Raw genomic sequence first — 22,270 nt, forward strand, 5'->3', positions numbered from 1 at the left:
TTTCATAAATGGCTTTGATGATGTTTAAGTATGTTCCTTCTATCCCGACTTTCTCAAGGTTTTTATTAAGAAAGGGTGCTGGATTTTGTCAAAGGCCTTTTCTGCATCGATTGACAGGATCATATGGTTCTTCTCTTTTTTTTTATTAATGTGATGTATCGCGTTGATTGATTTGCGAATGTTGAACCAGCCCTGCATCCCAGGAATGAATCCCACTTGATCATGGTGAATAATTCTTTTTATATGCTGTTGAATTAGATTTGCTAGTATCTTAGTGAGAATTTTTGCATCCATATTCATCAGGGATATTGGCCTGTAGTTCTCTTTTTTTACTGGGTCTCTGTCTGGTTTAGGAACCAAAGTAATACTGGCTTCATAGAATGAGTCTGGAAGTTTTCCTTCCCTTTCTATTTCTTGGAATAGCTTGAGAAGGATAGGTATTATCTCTGCTTTAAACGTCTGGTAGAACTCCCCTGGGAAGCCATCTGGTCCTGGACTCTTATTTGTTGGGAGATTTTTGATAACCAATTCAATTTCTTCGTTGGTTATGGGTCTGTTCAAGCTTTCTATTTCCTCCTGATTGAGTTTTGGAAGAGTGTGGGTGTTTAGGAATTTGTCCATTTCTTCCAGGTTGTCCAATTTGTTGGCATATAATTTTTCATAGTATTCCCTGATAATTGTTTGTATCTCTGAGGGATTGGTTGTAATAATTCCATTTTCATTCATGATTTTATCTATTTGGGTCATCTCCCTTTTCTTTTTGAGAAGCCTGGCTAGAGGTTTGTCAATTTTGTTTATTTTTTTCAAAAAACCAACTCTTGGTTTCGTTGATCTGCTCTACAGTTTTTTTAGATTCTATATTGTTTATTTCTGCTCTGATCTTTATTATTCCTCTTCTTCTGCTGGGTTTAGGCTGCCTTTGCTGTTCTGCTTCTATTTCCTTTAGGTGTGCTGTTAGATTTTGTATTTGGGATTTTTCTTGTTTCTTGAGATAGGCCTGGATTGCAATGTATTTTCCTCTCAGGACTGCCTTCGCTGCGTCCCAAAGCGTTTGGATTGTTGTATTTTCATTTTCGTTTGTTTCCATATATTTTTTAATTTCTTCTCTAATTGCCTGGTTGACCCACTCATTCTTTAGTAGGGTGTTCTTTAACCTCCATGCTTTTGGAGGTTTTCCAGACTTTTTCCTGTGGTTGATTTCAAGCTTCATAGCATTGTGGTCTGAAAGTATGCATGGTATAATTTCAATTCTTGTAAACTTATGAAGGGTTGTTTTGTGACCCAGTATATGATCTATCTTGGAGAATGTTCCATGTGCATTCGAGAAGAAAGTATATTCTGTTGCTTTGGGATGCAGAGCTCTAAATATATCTGTCAAGTCCATCTGATCCAATGTATCATTCAGGGCCCTTGTTTCTTTATTGACCGTGTGTCTAGATGATCTATCCATTTCTGTAAGTGGTGTGTTAAAGTCCCCTGCAATGACCACATTCTTATCAATAAGGTTGCTTATGTTTATGAGTAATTGTTTTATATATTTGGGGGCTCCGGTATTCGGCGCGTAGACATTTATAATTGTTAGCTCTTCCTGATGGATAGACCCTGTAATTATTATATAATGCCCTTGTTCATCTCTTGTTACAGCCTTTAATTTAAAGTCTAGTTTGTCTGATATAAGTATGGCTACTCCAGCTTTCTTTTGGCTTCCAGTAGTATGATAAATAGTTCTCCATCCCCTCACTCTCAATCTAAAGGTGTCCTCAGGTCTAAAATGAGTCTCTTGTAGACAGCAAATAGATGGGTCTTGTTTTTTTATCCATTCTGATACCCTATGTCTTTTGGTTGGCACATTTAATCCATTTACATTCAGTGTTATTATAGAAAGATACGGGTTTAGAGTCATTGTGATGTCTGTATGTTTTATGCTTGTAGTGATGTCTCTGGTACTTTGTCTCACAGGATCCCCCTTAGGATTTCTTGTAGGGCTGGTTTAGTGGTGACAAATTCCTTCAGTTTTTGTTTGTTTGGAGAGACCTTTATCTCTCCTTCTATTCTAAATGACAGACTTGCTGGATAAAGGATTCTTGGCTGCATATTTTTTCTGTTTAGCACACTGAAGATATTGTGCCAATCCTTTCTGGCCTGCCAAGTTTCAAAAGAGAGATCAGTCACGAGTCTTATAGGTCTCCCTTTATATGTGAGGGCACGTTTATCCCTTGCTGCTTTCAGAATTTTCTCTTTATCTTTGTATTTTGCCAGTTTCACTATGATATGTTGTGCAGAAGATCGATTCAAGTTATGTCTGAAGGGAATTCTCTGTGCCTCTTGGATTTCAATGCCTTTTTCCTTCCCCAGTTCAGGGAAGTTCTCAGCTATAATTTCTTCAAGTACCCCTTCAGCACCTTTCCCTCTCTCTTCCTCCTCTGGGATACCAATTATGCGTATATTATTTCTTTTTAGTGTATCACTTAGTTCTCTAATTTTCCCCTCATACTCCTGGATTTTTTTATCTCTCTTTTTCTCAGCTTCCTCTTTTTCCATAACTTTATCTTCTAGTTCACCTATTCTCTCCTCTGCCTCTCCAAGCCGAGCCGTCGTGGTTTCCATTTTGTTTTGCATTTCGTTTAAAGCGTTTTTCAGCTCCTCGTGACTGTTCCTTAGTCCCTTGATCTCTGTAGCAAGAGATTCTCTGCTGTCCTCTATACTGTTTTCAAGCCCAGCAATTAATTTTATGACTATTATTCTAAATTTACTTTCTGTTATATTATTTAAATCCTTTTTGATTAGTTCATTAGCTGTTGTTATTTCCTGGAGATTCTTCTGAGGGGAATTCTTCCATTTGGTCATTTTGGATAGTTCCTTGAGTGGTGAGGACCTGCAGGGCACTTCCCCTGTGCTGTGGTGTATAACTGGAGTTGGTGGGCAGGGCCGCAGTCCGACCTGATGTCTGCCCCCAGCCCACCTCTGGGGCCACAGTCAGACTGTTGTGTGCATTCTCTTCCCCTCTCCTAGGGACGGGATTCACTGTCTGGTGGCGTGGCCCGTCTGGGCTACTTGCACACTGCCAGGCTTGTGGTGCTGGGGATCTGGCGTTTTAGCTGGGGTGGGTAGGCAAGGTGCATGGGAGCAGGAGGGGCAGGCTTAGCTCGCTTCTCCTTAGGTGATCCACTTCAGGAGGGGCCCTGTGGCAGCGGGAGGGAGTCAGGTACGCTGCCAGAGGTTTGGCTCCGCAGAAGCACAGAGTTGGGTGTTTGCGCAGAGCAAGCAAGTTCCCTGGCAGGAACTGGTTCCCTTTGGGATTTTGGCTGGGGGATGGGCGGGGGAGATGGCGCTGGTGAGCGCCTTTGTTCCCCACCAAACTGAGCTCTGTTGTCCGGGGGCTCAGCAGCTCTCCCTCCCTTTGTCCTCCAGCCTTCCCGCTTTCCGAGCAGAGCTGTTAACTTATGACCTCCCAGACGCTAAGTCGCGCTTGCTGTCGGAACACAGTCTGTCCGGCCCCTCCGCTTTTGCCAGCCAGACTCGGGGGCTCTGCTTTGCCGGCGAGCCACCCCTCCGCCCCGGCTCCCTCCCGCCAGTCCGTGGAGCACGCACCGCCTTGCCGCCCTTCCTACCCTCTTCCGTGGGCCTCTCGTCTGCGCTTGGCTCCGGAGACTCCGTTCTGCTAATCCTCTGGCGGTTTTCTGGGTTATTTAGGCAGGTGTAGGTGGAATCTAAGTGATCAGCAGGACGCGCGGTGAGCCCAGCGTCCTCCTACGCCGCCATCTTCCTATACCTCCCCAAGTGCTGTGTTTTAAAAAGACCTCTTGGATGAACCTTGAAAACGTGCTAAGTGAAAGAATCCAGACACAAGAGGCCATATACTGTATGGTTCCACATATATGAAATGTTCAGAATAGGCAGATCCTTTCCAGAGGTGGGTAAAGAGGAAATGAGCAATGACTCCCAGCGGGGATGGGCTTTCTTTTAGGGGGATGAGAATGTTCTGGAATCAGATAGTGGTGATGGTTGTACAACATTGTGAATATACTAAAACCCACAGAATTGTACAATTTAAAATGGAGTTATAATTAGTTCATATAGCTTTCTTTTTTTTAAAGGACCTCTTCCCCATGCCAGCTTCAAAAAAAAAAAAAAAAAAGAAAAAAGAAAGAAATACCAAGAAGGATAGAATGTAGTTACAGATCAAGGTTAAGAGTCATAAAAATTATTTTTGCTGTAGACAATATGAATTAGGTCTCATGTAGAGCTATACTAAGAGCACACGAACTAGAAAACTGTTAGGTTCAGCCAGCTAATGTTCCTGCATAAACTATTCTGTACCAAAGTTCAAAGTCTTCCTTTCTTTCTGAATTTCTAAATGTAACTTCTAATCGTAAACACAGTGAATAATAAGAGGTAGTGACAGTGAAAGAAACTTACGTTTTTCTAGTTTACCTTTCATTCTTTTTTATGGGCATGAAGGCATATATTTTTTAATTTATTAAGGATCTTTGGTTGTAAGCAACAGAAACCAATTCTGACTAATATAAGGGGTAGGGGAGTGGTGTTTGAAGGATTTAGGGTAATCCACAGAATCAAAGACAGACTTCATTAGCTCCTTTGTAAGACCCTGGCTGGCTGCCTTAGGAGCAAGGGCAGCTGCAAGGACCTCAGCAGCAGTCACGTGCGCTGCCACCAGATGGCATCAGTTTTTAGTGCTGTCCAATTCAGTTCTTTGTTTTGTTTTTCAATTTTATTTTATTTTAGAGAGAGAGAGAGAGAGCACAAGAGGGGGAGAGGGGCAGAGGAAGAGAGAATCTTAAGCAGCTCCATGCTCAGTGCAGAGCCTGTTGCAGGGCTCGATCACATGACTCTGAGATCATGGCCTGAGCCGAAATCAAAAGTGGGAAGTTCAACCAACAGAGTCATTCAGGCACCCCCTGTCCATCTAAGTTTGACTATATTTCCTATGCAGTCCATAAGAGATAAAGTCTGATTGGCCTAACCTCAATCACATGCAAAATACATTCAAAGATCATATGTGTGGCCATGAACTCTAGTTTTGAAAAAGGCTTAGTATGTGCATATCCAAATTCCAAAGTGTAATATGAATGGAGAAGCATAGCCATTGGGAGTTGAATGATTTTGAAAATTTGCTTCCTTCCTATCATGCTTCTAGTTGGGAAAGCTGTATGACCCCTCTGTCTGGGCTCTTACTGTGTGAAGTATTGAGAGTGAAATTGCTCTTTACGGTTCTAAGTAAATTACAGTGTCACTATGTTTCCCTGCCTGGTAACATAGAGACTGGGTAGGAGAATTGAGGAAATGTGGCTTAGGACAGGGAGAAGTGGTGCAAACAGCTTTAGTCTTTTATGCAGGAGGAGCCATAAAAGATGGGACTTGGAGACATAATTACTTACTTATTTTTATGGGCTCCTATTTCTCCTCCAAGGGAAAAAAAAATACTGTGTAGAGTTTAAGAAAAGAATTAACCTGAATAAAACCAACTAATTAGGCAATTATAAATAACTGAATTTTTCATTCTGTTTTCTTTCCAAATCCAGCACCTACTTAAGACATGGCTTTGAAACCTTTAGAGTTAATTTTAAGTATGTGAATCTGGTGTAGTGAAAACTAAGAAAATATCTAGAAGCAGCTTGTTTAGGCATGTCTGGTTTGACTCTGAGGAATTAAAATGCAGGTTCTTTTGGCTAGGAGTCTTATCCTATAAAGCTGCGTGCATGGGTCGTCTGGCTGGCTCTTTGGTGGAGCAGGCAGCTCTTGATCTTGGGGTTGTGAGTTTGAGCCCCACTTTGGGGTTAGAGTTTGCTTTTTTAAAATAAAGTTGCATGCAGAAAATTCTCCTGTGACTGGGGCGCCTGGGTGGCTCAGTCGGTTGAACATCCAACTCTTGATTTTGGCTCAGGTCATGATCTCATGATTCATGGGATTGAGCCCCAAATCAGGTACTGTGCTGACAGCCATGAGACTGCTTGGGATCGTCTCTCCCCCTCTCTCTCTGTCTCTCCCCAGCTCTCAGGCCTGAGTGCACATATGTGCTCTATTCCTCTCACAAAAATAAGTAAACATTAAAAAAAAAAAAAAAAAAAGAGTTGACTTAAAAAAAAGAAAAAGAAATTCTCCTATGACTATATGGCAAGTCAGGAAAGCATGTGATTATCAAAATTAGTTTAAGAACTAGTGATCAAACTTACTAGTAAGATACATAGATTTTGTAATGCTGACTTTAGGGAAAAGTCACAATGTTATAGAGGATGGCTAATCACAGATTAGAAGGGAAGTGAAACTTCTCTCTTAGTGTGGATAAATTTATAACTTCCCTCACCAAATCCTACCAGCAAATTTGTTGTAGGGGCAACCAATCACCCTATTTTCTCATTTCTAGTTTCTGATTTTAGAGGCATACTTGATCAGGTGCTTATATATCTTCTATCTATAACCCAAAAGAAGCAATTTTTTCTTACAAAAGACCATGGGAGTAAAACCGATACCTACAAAAGAAGTATGAAAATCTTACTGATTTTCATATCAGTATCTGATATCACAACAGTTATTTCAAAATCAGGGAAACCCCAATAGATAGCTATTCCTTATCCTTTCTTGGAAGACTATAATGCTTCTGTACTTTAAAAGCCAACACAGTTTAGTAACCATTAAAAAAATTAGAACAGTGATCAAAATTTTGATGAAATGAGAACATAAGCCTTGGGGGCAGACTTGAGTTTGAGAAGCACCTGGATGGCTCAGTCTGTTAAGTGTCTGACTCTTGATTTTGGCTCAGGTCATGACCTCGTGGTTCTTGAATTTGAGCCCCACATCAGGCTCTGCATTGACAGTGTGGGACCTGCTTGGGATTCTCTCTCTTTACCTCTCTCTCTGCCTCTCCCCTGCTCTCTCTCTCAAAATAAATAAACATTAAAAAAAAAAAAAAAGCCACCTAAATCAGATTACAGCACTTCTCTGCTCAGAACCCTCTAATAGGTACTCATCACTCTTAAAGTAAAATCCCAGATCTTTTCTCTGGACCACAAGTCTTTGTGTAATCTGACCCTCCCTCTCTTCCACTTCCCCACTTGCTCAGCAGTCCTGGCCTCCTTGCTGTTCCCCCTTGGAGCCTTTACACATGGTGCTGTCTTTGCTGGTTGTTCTCCAGATAGTTGCACAGTTTATTCTCTCATGTAATCAGGTCTTAGGCAAAGGTTATACTCCCTCAGTGGCCTTTCTTTTCTGTTCTGTCTAAAAGATCCCTTTGCACTCTCCATTCCTTACCTGCTTTATTTGGTTTATAGCACTGATCACTACTTGTTTTATTATCTGATCCCCACAATGAGGGCAGGGACTTTGTCTGTTTGGTTCATTCCTGCATCCCAGTGCCTAGAAAGGTGCCCAGAAAAATAGTAGATTTTTTTTTCTCTTTTTTAAAAGAATTTATTTTATTTATTAAATTTTTTGAGAGAGAGAGAGAGAGCACACGTGCACAAGTGAGTGGAGGAGGGACAGAGGGAGAGGGAGAGAGAGAGAGTCTTAAGCAGGATCCACTCCCAGAATGGAGCCCGATGCAGGACTCAATCCCATGAACCATGAGATCATGACCTGAGCTGAAATCAAGGGTCACTTAACTGACTGAGCCACCCAGGCATCCCTAAGATTTTATTTTATTATTCTTTTTTAAATGTTTATTTTATTTTTGAGAGAGAGAGAGAGAGAACAGGGGAGGGCAGAGAGAGAGAAGGAAACAGAGGATCTGAGGCAGGCTCCACGCTGACAGCATACAGCTTGACGCAGGGCTTGAACTCACAAACCGTGAGATCATGACCTGAGCTGAAAGAAATCAGATGCTTAACTGACTGAACCACCCAGGCACTCCCCTAAGATTTTATTTTTAAGTAATCTTTACACCCAATGTCCAGCTCGAACTCATAACCCTGAGATCAAGAGTTGCATGCTTTACCGACTGAACACCCTAGCACCCCCCAAATAGATTTTCAATAAATAATTTTTGATAGAGTGAATGAACATTCACCATTCCTTCCATCAGGAATGACAAACACATTTTTACTTTGCTTTGCCCCCTTCATTTATTAACCAAGCCTTTGCCCCAGCTTTTGGCAAGGACGAAAGGCAGGACTTCTACAAGGAAAAGAATATCTGCTGTGAATCCTGGCAACAATCCTAGGAGGTGATGATGCTGTTTCTTTTTAACATAGGGAGTTCAAGGAGGTTACAAAGCTGAGATGTGGAGCTGAAATTGGAGCCCAGGTGCCTGGACTCATAGTCCAAAGTGTAGAATAAGAAGTGTCTGTTGGCAGCATTACGATGCAGTAGAAGGGCAGATAGGGTAGAAATGGCCTTCTCTTTGTTTTCCTGTAAATAAGACATTTTAGGATTCTTGGGAGAGAGTGTTTTGGAGGTCTCCTCACTCTACTAACACATATCCCTTTTCTGGTCTCTATTTGAATGAGAGTTGCTATCTGGAAGCATATTGGGAAGGGTTCCCTAAGAGTACATGGTGAGAAAGAGGTAAAGGATCTGTAGGCTGAAATCTATAGAAAGCTTATGAAAGAACTGAAGAAGACACAAAGAAATGGAAAAACATTCCATGCTCATGGATTGGAAGAACAAATATTGTTAAATGTCAATGCTACCCAAAGCAATCTACACATTCAATGCAATCCCTATCAAAATAGCACCAGCATTCTTCACAGAGCTAGAACAAACAATGTTAAAATTTGTATGGAACCACAGAAGACCCCAAATAGCCCAAGTAATGTTGAAAAAGCAAACCAAAGCTGGAGGCATTACAATCCCGGATTTTAGCCTGTACTAAAAAGGTGTAATCATCAAGACAGTATACCATTGGCACAAAAACAGACACATAGACCAATGGAATAGAATAGAGAACCCAGAAATGGACCCACAAATGTATGGCCAATTAATCTTTAACAAAGCAGGAAAGAATATCCAACGGAAAAAATACAGTCTCTTCAGCAAATAGTGTTGGGAAAACTGGACAGCTACATGCAGAAGAATGAACCTGGACCACTTTCTTACACCATACACAAAAATAAACTCAAAATGGATGAAAGACCTAAATGTGAGACAGGAAACCATCACAATCCTACAGGAGAAAAGAGGCAACAACCTCTTTGACCTTGGCCACAGCAACTTCTTACCTGACATGTCTCCAAAGGAAGAGAAATAAAAGCAAAAGTGAACTATTGGGACTCATCAAGATAAAAAGCTTCTGCACAGCAAAGGAAACAATCAACAAAACTAAAAGGCAGCCAGTGGAATGGGAGAATATACTTGCAAATGACATATCAGGTAAAGGGTTATTATCCAAAATGTATAAAGAATTCACCAAATTCAACACCCAATAAACTAATAATCCAGGGAAGAAATGGGCAGTAGACATGAATAGACACTTTTCCAAAGAAGACATCCAGATGGCTAACAGACACATGAAGAGATGCTCAATATCATTCATCATCAGGGAAATACAGACCAAAACCACATTAGATACCACCTCACACTGGTCAGAGTGGCTAAAATTAATAATTCAGGAAACAACAAATGTTGGTGAGGATGTGGAGAAAGGGGAACAATTTTGCACTGCTGATGGGAATGTAAACTGGTGCAGCCACTCTGGAAAACAGTGTGGAAGTTCCTCAAAAAATTAAAAATAGAATTACCCTATGACCCAGCAATAGCACTACTAGAAATTTATCCAAAGATACAGGAGTGATGATTCATAGGGGCATATGTATCCCAATGTTTATAGCAGCGCTATCAACAATAGCCACACTATGGAAAGAGCCCAGATATTTATAAACTGATGAATGGATAAAGAAGATGTGAGATATATATATATATATATATATATATATATATATATATATATACACACACACACACACACACACACACACACACACACAATGGAATACTACTTAGTAATAGAAAAAAAGAATGAAATCTTGCCATTTGCAACTACATGGATGAAACTGGAGGGTATTATGCTAAGTGAAATAAATCAGTCAGAGAAAGACAGATATCATATGTTTTCACTTTTATGTGGAGTTTTAGGAATTTAACAGATGACCATAAGGGAATAGAAGGAAAAATAAGTTACAAAATAGAGAGGGAGGCAAACCATAAAAGACTCTTAAATACAGAGAACAAACTGAGGGTTGATGGATGTGGGAGGTTTGGGGGGGAGCGGGGAAAATAGCTGGTGGGCATTGAGGAGGGCATTTGTTGGGATGAGCACTGGATGTTGTATGTAAGTGATGAATCATGGGAATCTACTTCCGAAGTCAAGAAAGACTACACTGTATAAACTGTATGTTAGCTAACTTGACAAAAAATTACTAAAAAGAAAGAGTAAGTGATGAGTGCTTTAGAGGGTAGTTAGAACCTCTCCTTTTATTTAGTCACTAGGTCAATATTTGGTCACTACAAGGCTAATATATTTAGTTTGAGAGAGCAAATCAGGGACTGTTTGCTTGGTTTGAGCAGTTTGGACAAGTCTTTCAATTGCATTCAACTGCTGGAACAATGATATAACCAGTGTGGTTTAAACATTTCACCTCTCAGCATAGCCAGCCAGGTTAAATGGGACAGACTAGATCCCACTAGATAATTAGTATATCTTTTCAGTTTATAAAGGGTTTTTGCAAAGATTCTCATACTGATCTGATGAGTATAGGGAACTTAAACATTGAGGACAGTGGGACAGTTTGGGGCAGGAGGAAGCAAATGTTTAAATGAGATTACCAGTTTAATATGTGAATGAACAATGCACAGAGGAAATTAATTGCCTACTTAATTGACTTCTTTTAGGAATCTAGTGATTAAATTAAATGCAAACTGAGGGGATTATGCTTCTTGAAGTGGAAATTAGGATTCTTGTGTGCATTTATGTGCATGTGTGTTCTTGTATGTGATGACCTATGCCAGAAAAGAAGATTAAATGGACAAAATACATAGAACAAACACCTAATTTGAAGTAAAAAAGCCTTTTTGGAGAACCTAATCTATTATTTTTTCTTGCTAAGAGTCTTGGGCTCTTGGGCTAGACACTGAACTTATTTGAAAGTCACTTTTTTCATCTATAACATAAGAATACTTATTTCACAAAGGTAATTGTTGTGTCTAGTACGAAGACCATTCAGTAAATGTGTATTGAATTAAAAATTCTTTCCATTTGTTCACTATTAATTATTAACAAACAAGATATTGTAAAGTCATAGCTCATTTGGATTTTTTGAATGGTTATTCAAGTATTCTTCATAGACTTTATTTTTATTATATTTTCAAGATGTATTCATTCCTAAGATATCTTGGGATATGTAATAAACCAAAAAGAAATATAAATAAATAGGAGGCACACAACAAGGTACAAACCAGACTAAATAAATATGTCTTACATCCTTCCCTGAAAGGTGGCTTACATGGGTAAAAGTGATCAGGACTTGACTGTTACTCCATAGAAAACATCTTTGCTTTGGTAGCTGTAGGAACTCAATGGAAGCCCCATATTCTGTTTACTGAATAGCAGATGAAATCCTCAAACTTCTTCAGGGCACTCACAACTCAGGTAGATGGATTTTCATGTCTATAGCCAACCAAAATAAACAAAAAGATCCATTGATGTGGTTAATAATACTATTTAAACACTAGCTTCTTATGGCAACAGCTGAGATTAGGTAAATACTCACAAACTATGGAAATGCAGTGGCTTAGGAAGCAGACTTGAAGACAGAGGCACTACTAAAAATCTGGCAAAAAATTTCCATTAGAATACAAGAGCAGCCCTTGGAGCACCTGGGTGGCTCAGTCAGTTGAACATCCAGCTCTTGATTTTGGGTCAGGTCACGATCCCAGGGTCGTGTCATTGAGCCCCGTGTCAGGCTCAAGCTGAGTGCGGATCTTGCTTAAGATCCTCTCTCTCTCTCTCCCTCTGCACCTGCCCTGCTCATGCCCTCTCTCTCTCTGTCTCTCTAAAATAAAAAAATAAATAAGAATAAAAACAAGAATACAACAGTAGCCCAAATCATCATAAGCATCCAAATCATCATAAGCATTTGACATGTATTAATCTCATCTTACTGTCATTGCAAACTTCTAAGCCAAGTGTCTGTAAAGTGGGAATACTCCACAAAACCTGATACTCAGGAAGAACTACTGAGTTAGAATGTTAGAACAAAATGAGGAATCAGAATAGAACCATTTATTATAACACTAATAGTTAAAGAATTACTATTATGCCAAGGCTTCATGTAAGCATGTTACTGACCCTGTAAAATAGGAATAATTGTCCTCTAAGAGCGAGGGACCTGCAGCTCGTAGAGAGGACCACAGGTGCCAAGTGGTAGAAGACCAGGAATTTTAACCCAGTTGTTCTCACTCCAACCCAAGTGTTCCCCCCACTGTATTTCAGCAGCCCCCACAGGGTCAGTTTTGGTTGGATCGCTGTGAGGGCCAAAACAGCAAACCTGGTCTTGGAGATCAAAGAGGGCCTAATAGATTTTCTCAATCCAGTATAATTTGGCATCTGCCTCTGTCACACCACTGTCTGAACTTGTAGGTTCCAAGTCTAAGTTTATTCTTTGGATCTTTCTTGACACCTCTGCATCATTTTGCTCTTCTTGCATCATGCTCTTCTTGAAACCCTCTACTTCTTCGGCTTCTATGTCACATGTTGTATTTCTATCCTTATGCTTTATTTATTTATTTACTTACTTATTTATTTTTGAGAGAGGGAGAAGGGACAAAGAGGAGAGAGAGAATCCCAAGCAGGCTCTGCACTGTCAGTGCAGAGCCCAAGACGGGGCTCAAACTCGCAAACTGTGAGATCATTACCTCAGCGGAAATCAAGAGTCAGACAGACACTTAACCAACTGAGCCACCTACGCGGCCCTGACCCTTGGTTTTTATACTACAGACTTAGCCTGGATAATAACGTATTTATTGAATGCTCCTTATGTGGCAGGCATTGTCCCAGTCCCTTTACACGCCTTCACACGTATTATTTAATCTTCATGATAATCCTATGAATCAGGTGGTACTATTGCCTCTTTTGAAAAGTCAAGGAAATTTAGCAACAAAAGAAAATATAAACTGGACTTCATCAAAATTTATGATGTTTGTGCATCAAAGGACACTATCATGAGTGAAAAGACAGCTCACAGAAGGGGAGAAGATATCTGCAAAGCATATGCCTGATAAATGATTAATATCCAGAATATATAAAGGACAACAAAAATAAATAACCCTATTTTAACAATGGGCAAAGGATTTGAACTCAGACATTTTTCCAAGAAATATATACAAATGGACTCATCTTTCTCAATTTTTTAGCAGCAACTGACATGTTAATCACTGCCTCTTCTATAAAATAATTTCTTCATTCGCCTTCCAGGACACCACTCCTTCTGTGTCACTAATTGCTCCCTCTCAGTCTCCTTTTTAGGTTCCTTTTGATCTCCTGGCCTATGAACCATAGGTTCCCCAAAGATCTCAGTGTGCTGACCCCTCTGACTTATGCTCACAACTTTAAACACCACCCAAAATGCTGACATCTCCTACTCTGGATCTTTCTCTTGAACTTAGATTCATATATTCAATTGCCTATCCAGCATTTCCACCTAATGATTAATAATTATTTTATTTAAAAAAATTTTAACGTTTATTTATTATTGAGAGACCGAGAGAGACAGAGAATGAGCATGGCAGGAGGTGGCGGGGGGTGGGCAGAGAGAGAAAGAGACACAGAATCCGAAACAGGCTCCAGGCTCTGATCTGTCAGCACAGAGCCTGACACGGGGCTCAAACCCAAAAACCACGAGATCATGACCTGAGCCGAAGCCAGATGCTTAACTGACTGAGCCACCCAGGTGCCCCAATTAATAACTATTTTATATTTAACCAATCCCAAACCAGCTCAATTTCTACCCAAACTTCACTGGGTGCTCCATCTCAGGAAATGACAACTCTGTTCCTCCAGTTGCTCAGGCCAAAAACCTCAGAATCATCTAGACTTCTTTCTTATACTGCACATACGTTGCATCTGCAAATCCTATTGGCTCTATCTTCAACATATATATCCAGACTTGGATTGCTCCTCAAGACCTTCACTACCAATGAGCACTATCCGTCACATAGCTTACTGCATTAGCCAACAGATGTCCCTTTCCCCATCCTTGTCAGACTTCCACACAGAAGAATGCTTTTTAAACTTAATATTTTTGAAACCTGAGTCAAGTCTTGTCAGTCTACTGCTTAACACCCTCCAATGGCTTCCTGTCTCAAAGCAAAGCATATACATTATAAGGCCCTCCTCGACCAGCCAGCCCCTTTCTCAAGGAGTTTCACTTGCCTCTTCTCTGCTGTTCTTGTCTCAAGGCCCTTTCACTTACGGCTTTCGTGTGGCTGGTTCCCTCACTCCCTTCAAACGTGACTGCCCTGTTTAAAAAGCACTCTACATCCTCCATATTCCTCTTCCCTGGCTTTGTTTTCTGTGGAGCATTTACCACCATCTAACTCCCAATATATTGTCCGGCTCTCCCCTCTAGTATTCACCTTGTTCACTGCTCTGCCTTGAGCACGAGAATAGTGCCTGGCATGCAGCACACACTCAAACTGAATGGCCACTATAGCCTTAGTTAAAATATGAGGGAGGGAGTGCAACTTACAGAGTTTCAATTCATATAGGTTATGTGACAGATAAAAAAATTATTCAAAACATGTTACCCATGTGGAAAATAATATCAGGGGTCCTAGCTTGATAAAATGCTGGGCACCTCTGGATTAGATTACTCTAGGTTTTCAATTTCAACTGAACTTCAACTCAATATGATTTCAGAAAGGAGAATTTTTGAATTTTGGTACTGAGCCTGGTCCTACACTGGCCTCTGGACACATACAAACTTAAGGTTTTTTCCAGTTCAACATTTTTCTGTATTTTGACCAAGTTATTTCTGCAAGAATTAAACACTGCAGCCTTGTCTCTTTTTTTCTCCAGACCCCAGGATTAGCCTAAGAGGGGATGGCTTGAATATACACAAAATGAAAAGCTTTCTGCCTGTGTGTGACTAGAAGCCCAGAATTGCAACAAAATCCTACATATCCTCAACTTACCAATTTCTTAAATTACACTTTTCCCCCATATGTAATTCACACTTTTTGTGGTGAAAAAACTGGCTAAAAGTTGCCCTTATGTCACTGTTTAAGAGATTAACACTGTTCAACTCTTCAGATCCCAGTGTACATATTTTGCACAGTAGCTTTGTCATTGGCCATCATTACCCACCTGTCAGAGCTTAATCTTCTAAGTTCAGGCAAGATAAGTGGATTCATGGCTAATAGCTAGGCATGGGTGCTAAAGAATAAAGTGTTTCAGATCAAGGAACAAGATATGAAACAAGAGCTAGCTTCTTTTGCTACTGAAATGAAGATAAAGCAGAAAATTCTATTCCTATAGAGAAAACCTTGTAATAGGACATCCCTTCATGATGAAAAGATTACGCCATCTAAGAGGAAAGGAGTAACATGCAATCATAGGGAACTATTGTTCCTTTTAAGTTCTTATACCCTGCTTTTCACGTACTAGTATTAGACTGCTTTAAGATGTAAGATATACTCAGTTCTTAGCAGTTTAAGTTCTGAGCTGGAACCACCTATACTATTTCAACTACCATCTTCTCCACCCCTACCACCTCTTATCCTCTTAATCTTAAGGTTGAATATTTAGTAGGCTGCTCACCTGTGCCTAAATAGACGTCCTCTTGCACCCTGGAAAAGAATGACAACCTTGGCTTTTCACAGTAGAGTTGTATCTCTTTGTTAGGAAAAAGAGAATCTGAGAATTTTAGCCCTGGAAAAGAATTTTAGAGGGCTAGTCCAATTCACAAATCGTGATTTTTTTTTTTCTTTTTGAGAGAACATATGTGCGCATGTGTGTGGGGGAGGGGCAGAAGGAGAGGGAGAATCCCAAACTGGCTCTATTCCAGTGCAGAGCCCCATTAGGGGCTCAATCCCAGGACTGTGAAATCATGACCTGAGCTGAAGTCTTGAATTGGAGGCTCAACTGACTGAGCCACCAGGCGCCCCAATGCTTTTTATTTAACAGAGGAAACTGTGCCTTGACATGGTTAAATGATTTCTGTGAGTTTTAGAGACGTTGTTTTGTCCATAATCCAAGTCTACGGACTTCTAAATTCAAAGGCTCTGTACTCTCCCCTAGAGTTTAGCTGTAAAATGAAATGTATCCATAGGCAGCTTATCATAAAGAAGTCTTTTAGAATTGGGGAGGATACTGGTTCTGACACTTCACATGTACAAATTTGAGTGAGAAAACTAAGCCGGTTTCTTGACCTTCAATGTATTCAGGTTCTAGGGACATGTTTGATGCCTAATATTATTTTGTGTATAAATGTAAATATTTTCTCATAAGAACACATTTAAGGTCTTTCTTCAAATAAGTAGGACTAGGGCACCTGGCTGGCTGAGTCAGTAGAGAATGTGATTCTTGATCTGGGGTCATGAGTTCAAGCCCCATGTTAGACATAGAGCTTGGTTAAAATTAAAAACAAACAAAAAACCAATTCTTAAAAAATAAGTAGGACTGATTTTCACATGAACAGATTCTGAAACTCTTCTATTAATTTTTACAGATGTACATTAGGGGAAAATTAGTATTTGCCAACTTTATTTTCAATGGCTATAGCACATCTGCTAAAGACCTTCAAAAGCAAATTGTGAAGACAAAGAGTGATTATCATACAGGATATTTCCTACCCAATGACTTCAGGATCCGGTAGAGTAACTAATATATTCTATCTTGTCTCACACTTTTAATTAGTAAATCCCAGATAAGGGCCAAATTTCAAGAACTGCCTTTATGAATGTGTGTTCCTTGCTTCAAATCTTTTCTGGAAAGAGGTGGTTTAAAAGCTCAGTTCAAATGTTTGGAGGCATCTTTTAACTTGCTGAGTACACATCCTGAGCAAAGCTCACCCTCAGGGTTGAAAAAATTTATGGATAAGAAATTATCATTGAAATTAAATGGTGTTATGTCCAAGGAATATTGTAGGGATTCGATCCCTTTATGAATCTTGTGATAGATCAATGTGTGGAAATGGCTATTGGGCAACAGAATGATATTGGAATGGTGGTAATTGAAAAAATAAACAATGGGTATATTCACCAGAAGAAATCAACTGCTCCCACCCACCCCCCCCCCCCCGAACCTGTTTTAATACAGTATAAAAATCAGGTCATATTACTCAGCAATCATAAATAATGAAATCTTGCCATTTGCAACGTGGATGGAGGTAGAGTGTATTATGTTAAGTGAAATAGAGACAAATACCATATTATTTCACTTATATGTGGAAATTAAGAAACAAGAGATGAATGAAGGAGGAAAAAAGAGAGGGAAGCAAACCATATGAGACTCTTAACTATGAGAACAATCTGAGGGTTGATGGGAAGGCAGGCGGGGTGATAGTAATCAGGTGATGGGCATTAGGAGGGAAGTAGGTGTTGTGATGAATCATTAAATTCCATCCCCAAACCAATTTTACCATATATGTTAACTAACTAGAATTTAAATAATAACTTGAAATAAAATAAATAAAAATCAGGTCATGTGCATTTTCATATTGAACTTTTCTGTTAAATAAAACTTTTGTAATAGTAAAAGAAATAAATAAATAAAAGTTGTTCAAGGAAGGCCACTTTCTCTTTAACCAGCATTCAGTCTGCAGAGCCATTTTGGAGCTACCACGAATGTTCCCAAGACTGTAGCTAAGCTTAGAAATGTATAAACAAATAGTTCATTCAATTACATAGGACAAAGTATGATCCATTGGATGTTAGCTTCCTTCTTAATTCAGTAGGTATTTTCTGTCAGAAAGGTCGTACAAGTCAACAAATATAACATGATTAGAATGTATCCAATGGCTGACAGTCACTGAGAAGGGTGAAAAGCAAGCTTTTAAAATTCATTTGCTGTTTCACTCTGACAAAATATCATGTGAGGCACTTTAATGACCGAACAAAACTTAGACTAATGAATCCAAAGCTTTCCTAGAAAACTGTCTTTTGTGGTTTTGTTAACATATTCTGAAAAATACAGACAGAAGGAAGAGAAAAAGAATTTTTACTTTTTGGCTAATTCATGTGGCAAACATCAGAATTAAAAAAAAAGGCACACACACAAAAGACACAAAGAAGTACAGATTTTATTAGAGACTAGTTAAGCTTAGGAGGAACAACAATAATACAGACATATACAAACCTACTGTTGGTTTTTGTAAAAATCCTTTAAAAATTCAGTATGGTAAGATATATCAAGCGATCAAAGAAAGTATTGATGAGAAAATCTTAGGTAGGGCAGGAAATGTACAGTTCTACATAAAATATAAGTAGTCAAAAAGTAAAAATTAAAATAAAGGATATTCTTAAATGGTATTAAAAAAATACAGTTTAACACACTCCAGTGTTAAGACTGGAGTGAAGACTGACTTTAGAAACTTACTATGTAAACAAGCCTGAACTCTGTAAGACAGTTCTCACATTCCTATTTTAGGTGTTCATAATTAACAATGTCAAAAGAGAATGCAAATGCTCCTCAAATACTGAGAACACTTACTGAACATAAACATAAGATGGGTTCATACATTTCAGGCTATGTCAAGAAATAGTCACCTATGCTTACAGATCAGTGCATGGATACAAGATTGCTGATGTTAGAACACTGTCATGTTTGGGTGAATGCAAAATGTCATAAATCTGGAAGAAACTGATATAAGTCTCACCTATTTAATTGTAATGTAGTTCATTAGAAAAAATTAATTGGAAGAATTGAGGCATAAATTAAGAGTGAATTTATAAGACAGTAAAAGCATTTAAATCATTTGACATTAAAAGGAATCAAAATCCAAAGATCTTTAGATCCAAGGTTTCGTTTTATCAAAAAAATACATACATATGCAGTACTAACATGTATAGTTTTGATTTATGTAAGCAGGAAACACTGTGCAAAAAAAGAAAACACTGAGAAGGGTAATCAAAATATGATTTAAAAGGCAAAAATAATAGAAGCCATGGGATGAAGCATCTATGTGATGAAGGCAGTACAGATCTAATCCCAGGGTTGAGTTCTTCAGAATGAGCCTCAAACTCACAGTCCTCTTTTAAAGGATAACTCACTGATCCAATTTTTCTGGTGACAAGGCTTGGAGGAACAGCACAGTTTTGGGCTCTTTTCACAGTTGGAATCCCTGATTTGTCTGCAATTATTTCAAACATGGTCTAAACCTATTGAAATGCCAGTATTACCAAAAGTATACATTTCCATTGTGTATCATAACCTTTGGGTTTGGGGTCTTTTCATGCCTTTTCAGAAATCCTGTCCTCAAACGAAATAAAACAGCAATGTCACAGTTATGGTAGGAGACCATGTGATGAATCAAGTAGGTCACAATCTTTTAAAAACCCAGAGCAGCAGGGAACAACAACAACAACAAAAAATAATAATAATAAAAACCTTATTCTGCAAAATACTTCAGTAATCTGTAAAGTATTAATCCATTTTCACTCTATCATGCTTTTTATCAACCATAGCAGATTCTGAAATGTAGCCTCTACAATGAGTCTGAAATGATGCTGTTCTTCCCAGAACTGAACCTAAAAAACAAGTTCAAAGCAGTGTGGTGGATTCAAAAGATTACAAGAAAAAAGGCACTGGTCTCCAGAAAAAAGATTTTAAAATTACTCGACATTGGAGTCAGAGGGCAAAGACCAAATGCCTTTCGGAGATGATGCATAATTAAACAAGACTGTTAATCATATTGTTGAGTAGAAAGTGTTTGACAAAACCAAAGAAAAAAGAAACCATTAATTTAGGGGAGAAATTTTTTTGTGTGACAAAGTCATTTAACCACAAAATAGAAATATGATAAGTTACAAGAACAATTCTCCTACTAGCAATTAATAATAACCATATTATAGATCACATTTCTACTGTGATAACTGTAATGTCAAAGTCTGGTAAGACTTTATCTTGTTACCCACTGTCATTCCTCTAATTTTGGAAGGATTAATGAACCAATTTTTGCTAAAATGTAGGCACACATACAAAAAAGTGAGTTCTGGTGAACGTAGGAAGTCTAGTCAGCCTCAGGTTATCTTCAGTCTTCACACTCTTGATGTTCCGGGAATGATGCGCGAGTTTAGGTTGGTTCTAGGATAGGCCCAGGGGCCTGGTTTGATCTGGGATCCCTGGGACCATACCTAGAACAAACCCAAACAAAACGAAACTCCTTGGGAGTGCTTTCAGCTCAGGTGACTTCTGGGCTTTTCACTCATATGGACCTCCAGGGCTGTACCAGACCATACAATGTTTAAGGAAGGGGAGTAACATTTCTGGAGTTTTCTGTACGTTGCCAGGTGCCAGTACTGTGCAGAAAATACTTTGACTTAAACTTGGAATTAATTTTAAAATTTACTTTGGGAGGGGTAAAGGATATGTAACTTCTTAGGATATCATAAAAACAAAAAACTTGTGAAAGACATGCTTTAGTTTTAGAAAAAATTTCAAAGATGAAATAAACTCATTTTGTAGGTAGCCAACCTTTAGGAAATGCTATAAAAGTGAAAAATGTAAAGTTCAAAACAATAGAATTATTCTTTATCTTGAGAAACTCTTAAGATACAAATATGATGGGAAATACATACTTCTACAACAATGGCTCATAGAATATACCCACTTTGAAAAACAGTGTATCAGAAGTATACACAACTTAAATACTGTCCTGTTTCAATAACATGTTTGATATGTGCCAAATGAAATTCAGTAAACAGGGACGAAACAAATTAACTCAACTGCTGACAGGTTAAAATATATTAAAATGTACAGCATTTAAAAAATACCATATGCATTTTAGTTGATCACACATTTTAGAATTTATTCATGTTATACCTTTGTATATGCGAATCCTGTAATCAATTCATCCTCTTTTCAATGTATAGCAATTATACTGAGTAGAATCACTTTCCTCTTACAACTATACTCAAAGAGAATCTCTCTCTTTGTACCACCAACCAGGAGTTGGCGTCATGATTATTCTGTAATGGCAGTCTCAACTCAAGAAACGGGTTTGGATCCTCTATTTTTAAGTGAATATTATATCACAATTCCCTTCCAGTAGCATATGAATAATGTTAAGCTGTGTCATGGCCAAAGACTGATTTTCCAATTACCCTGTATATGATGGATAGATGAATCAACGTATGGACTAAAACATAATCAGCCTATTTGTAAAACTAAGTTATTCAAGGTGAGGGTATCCCTTTCTAGACAAATCTGAATTTTACTTGCAAACATTGTAACATGTGAATTTTGTGTTTATTTTTTATTCAAGAGAGAAAAATCATCATGTTTGCTTAACATCAAATGGTAATTTAAACACGCAAAATATAGAATGACACTGGGTATTTAGTCATTCAAACATCTGTCAACATCATTAGCTCTAACACTGATAATTTCTCGCAAACTTTTAACATACATTGCGTTGAATAAAAATAAAGATGTTGTGTTAAAATCCTGCACATCAAAGAATAAATTCTTTGTGGTAAAACTGCCTAGAGTCTAAAAACCTTATTACTTCTCAGTTCTCTGGGATATCAATTGTGAAAGTTTTCTTATTTTCCAGGACTCAACCTACTTCATTGTTTCAGAAATGAAAATACATTTCTCTAAAAACAAAACCAAAGTAACAACAAAACCAACCTAGCCAAAGAAATTCTTAGCAACTTGTGGTATCTGATTCAACTAGAAAGTACTGTAGAAAATGCTAATTTGAGTTGGCTGGTTTTAATCAGAGCCAAAAAATTAAAAAATAGAATGTAGAGAAGGTAAGTATAGAAACATAATCGTTCCTTTTGTACAATAACAGCTCTTCTATTTTGAGAGCAGGTACCTAATTTAGTAACTTCACTTAAAGATAGCAATGAAATAGGTAGTAACAGATACCCACAAAATCCATGCATTTAAGTATAATCCAGGTTTTTAGGTCTTCACTGAGTCAATTTATTCTTACTTTATACATTATTCTAGCTGTCTTAGTTACCTGGTTTCCGAAACCAAAACAGACTAGAAGGAGCATAACGAAGGTGGAGAAAGGCCATTGCTATGGGCACACTTAAGCGGTATTTGGAGAAACTGGAGGAATGAGAACTGCTATCAGAAAACAAAGACAAG

The 22,270-nt window shown here is 38.6% G+C and overlaps 1 protein-coding gene across 1 annotated transcript in view; it reads right to left on the reverse strand.

The window, feature by feature from the left end:
- Positions 1 to 11,458: 11,458 nt before the first annotated feature.
- The window catches only part of VEZT (vezatin, adherens junctions transmembrane protein), a 79,300-nt gene continuing 68,488 nt past the window's right edge, over positions 11,459 to 22,270 (reverse strand). Inside the window, exon 13 of the mRNA XM_019446474.2 lies at positions 11,459 to 11,617. Coding sequence (XP_019302019.1) covers positions 11,589 to 11,617 — 29 coding nt within the window. The 3' untranslated portion in view covers positions 11,459 to 11,588. The remainder of the gene's footprint in view (positions 11,618 to 22,270) is intronic.

The sequence above is a fragment of the Panthera pardus genome, unplaced genomic scaffold (assembly GCF_024362965.1).
Source record: "Panthera pardus isolate Hobbes unplaced genomic scaffold, ASM2436296v1 HiC_scaffold_6, whole genome shotgun sequence".
NCBI classification, from domain to species: Eukaryota; Metazoa; Chordata; class Mammalia; order Carnivora; family Felidae; genus Panthera; species Panthera pardus.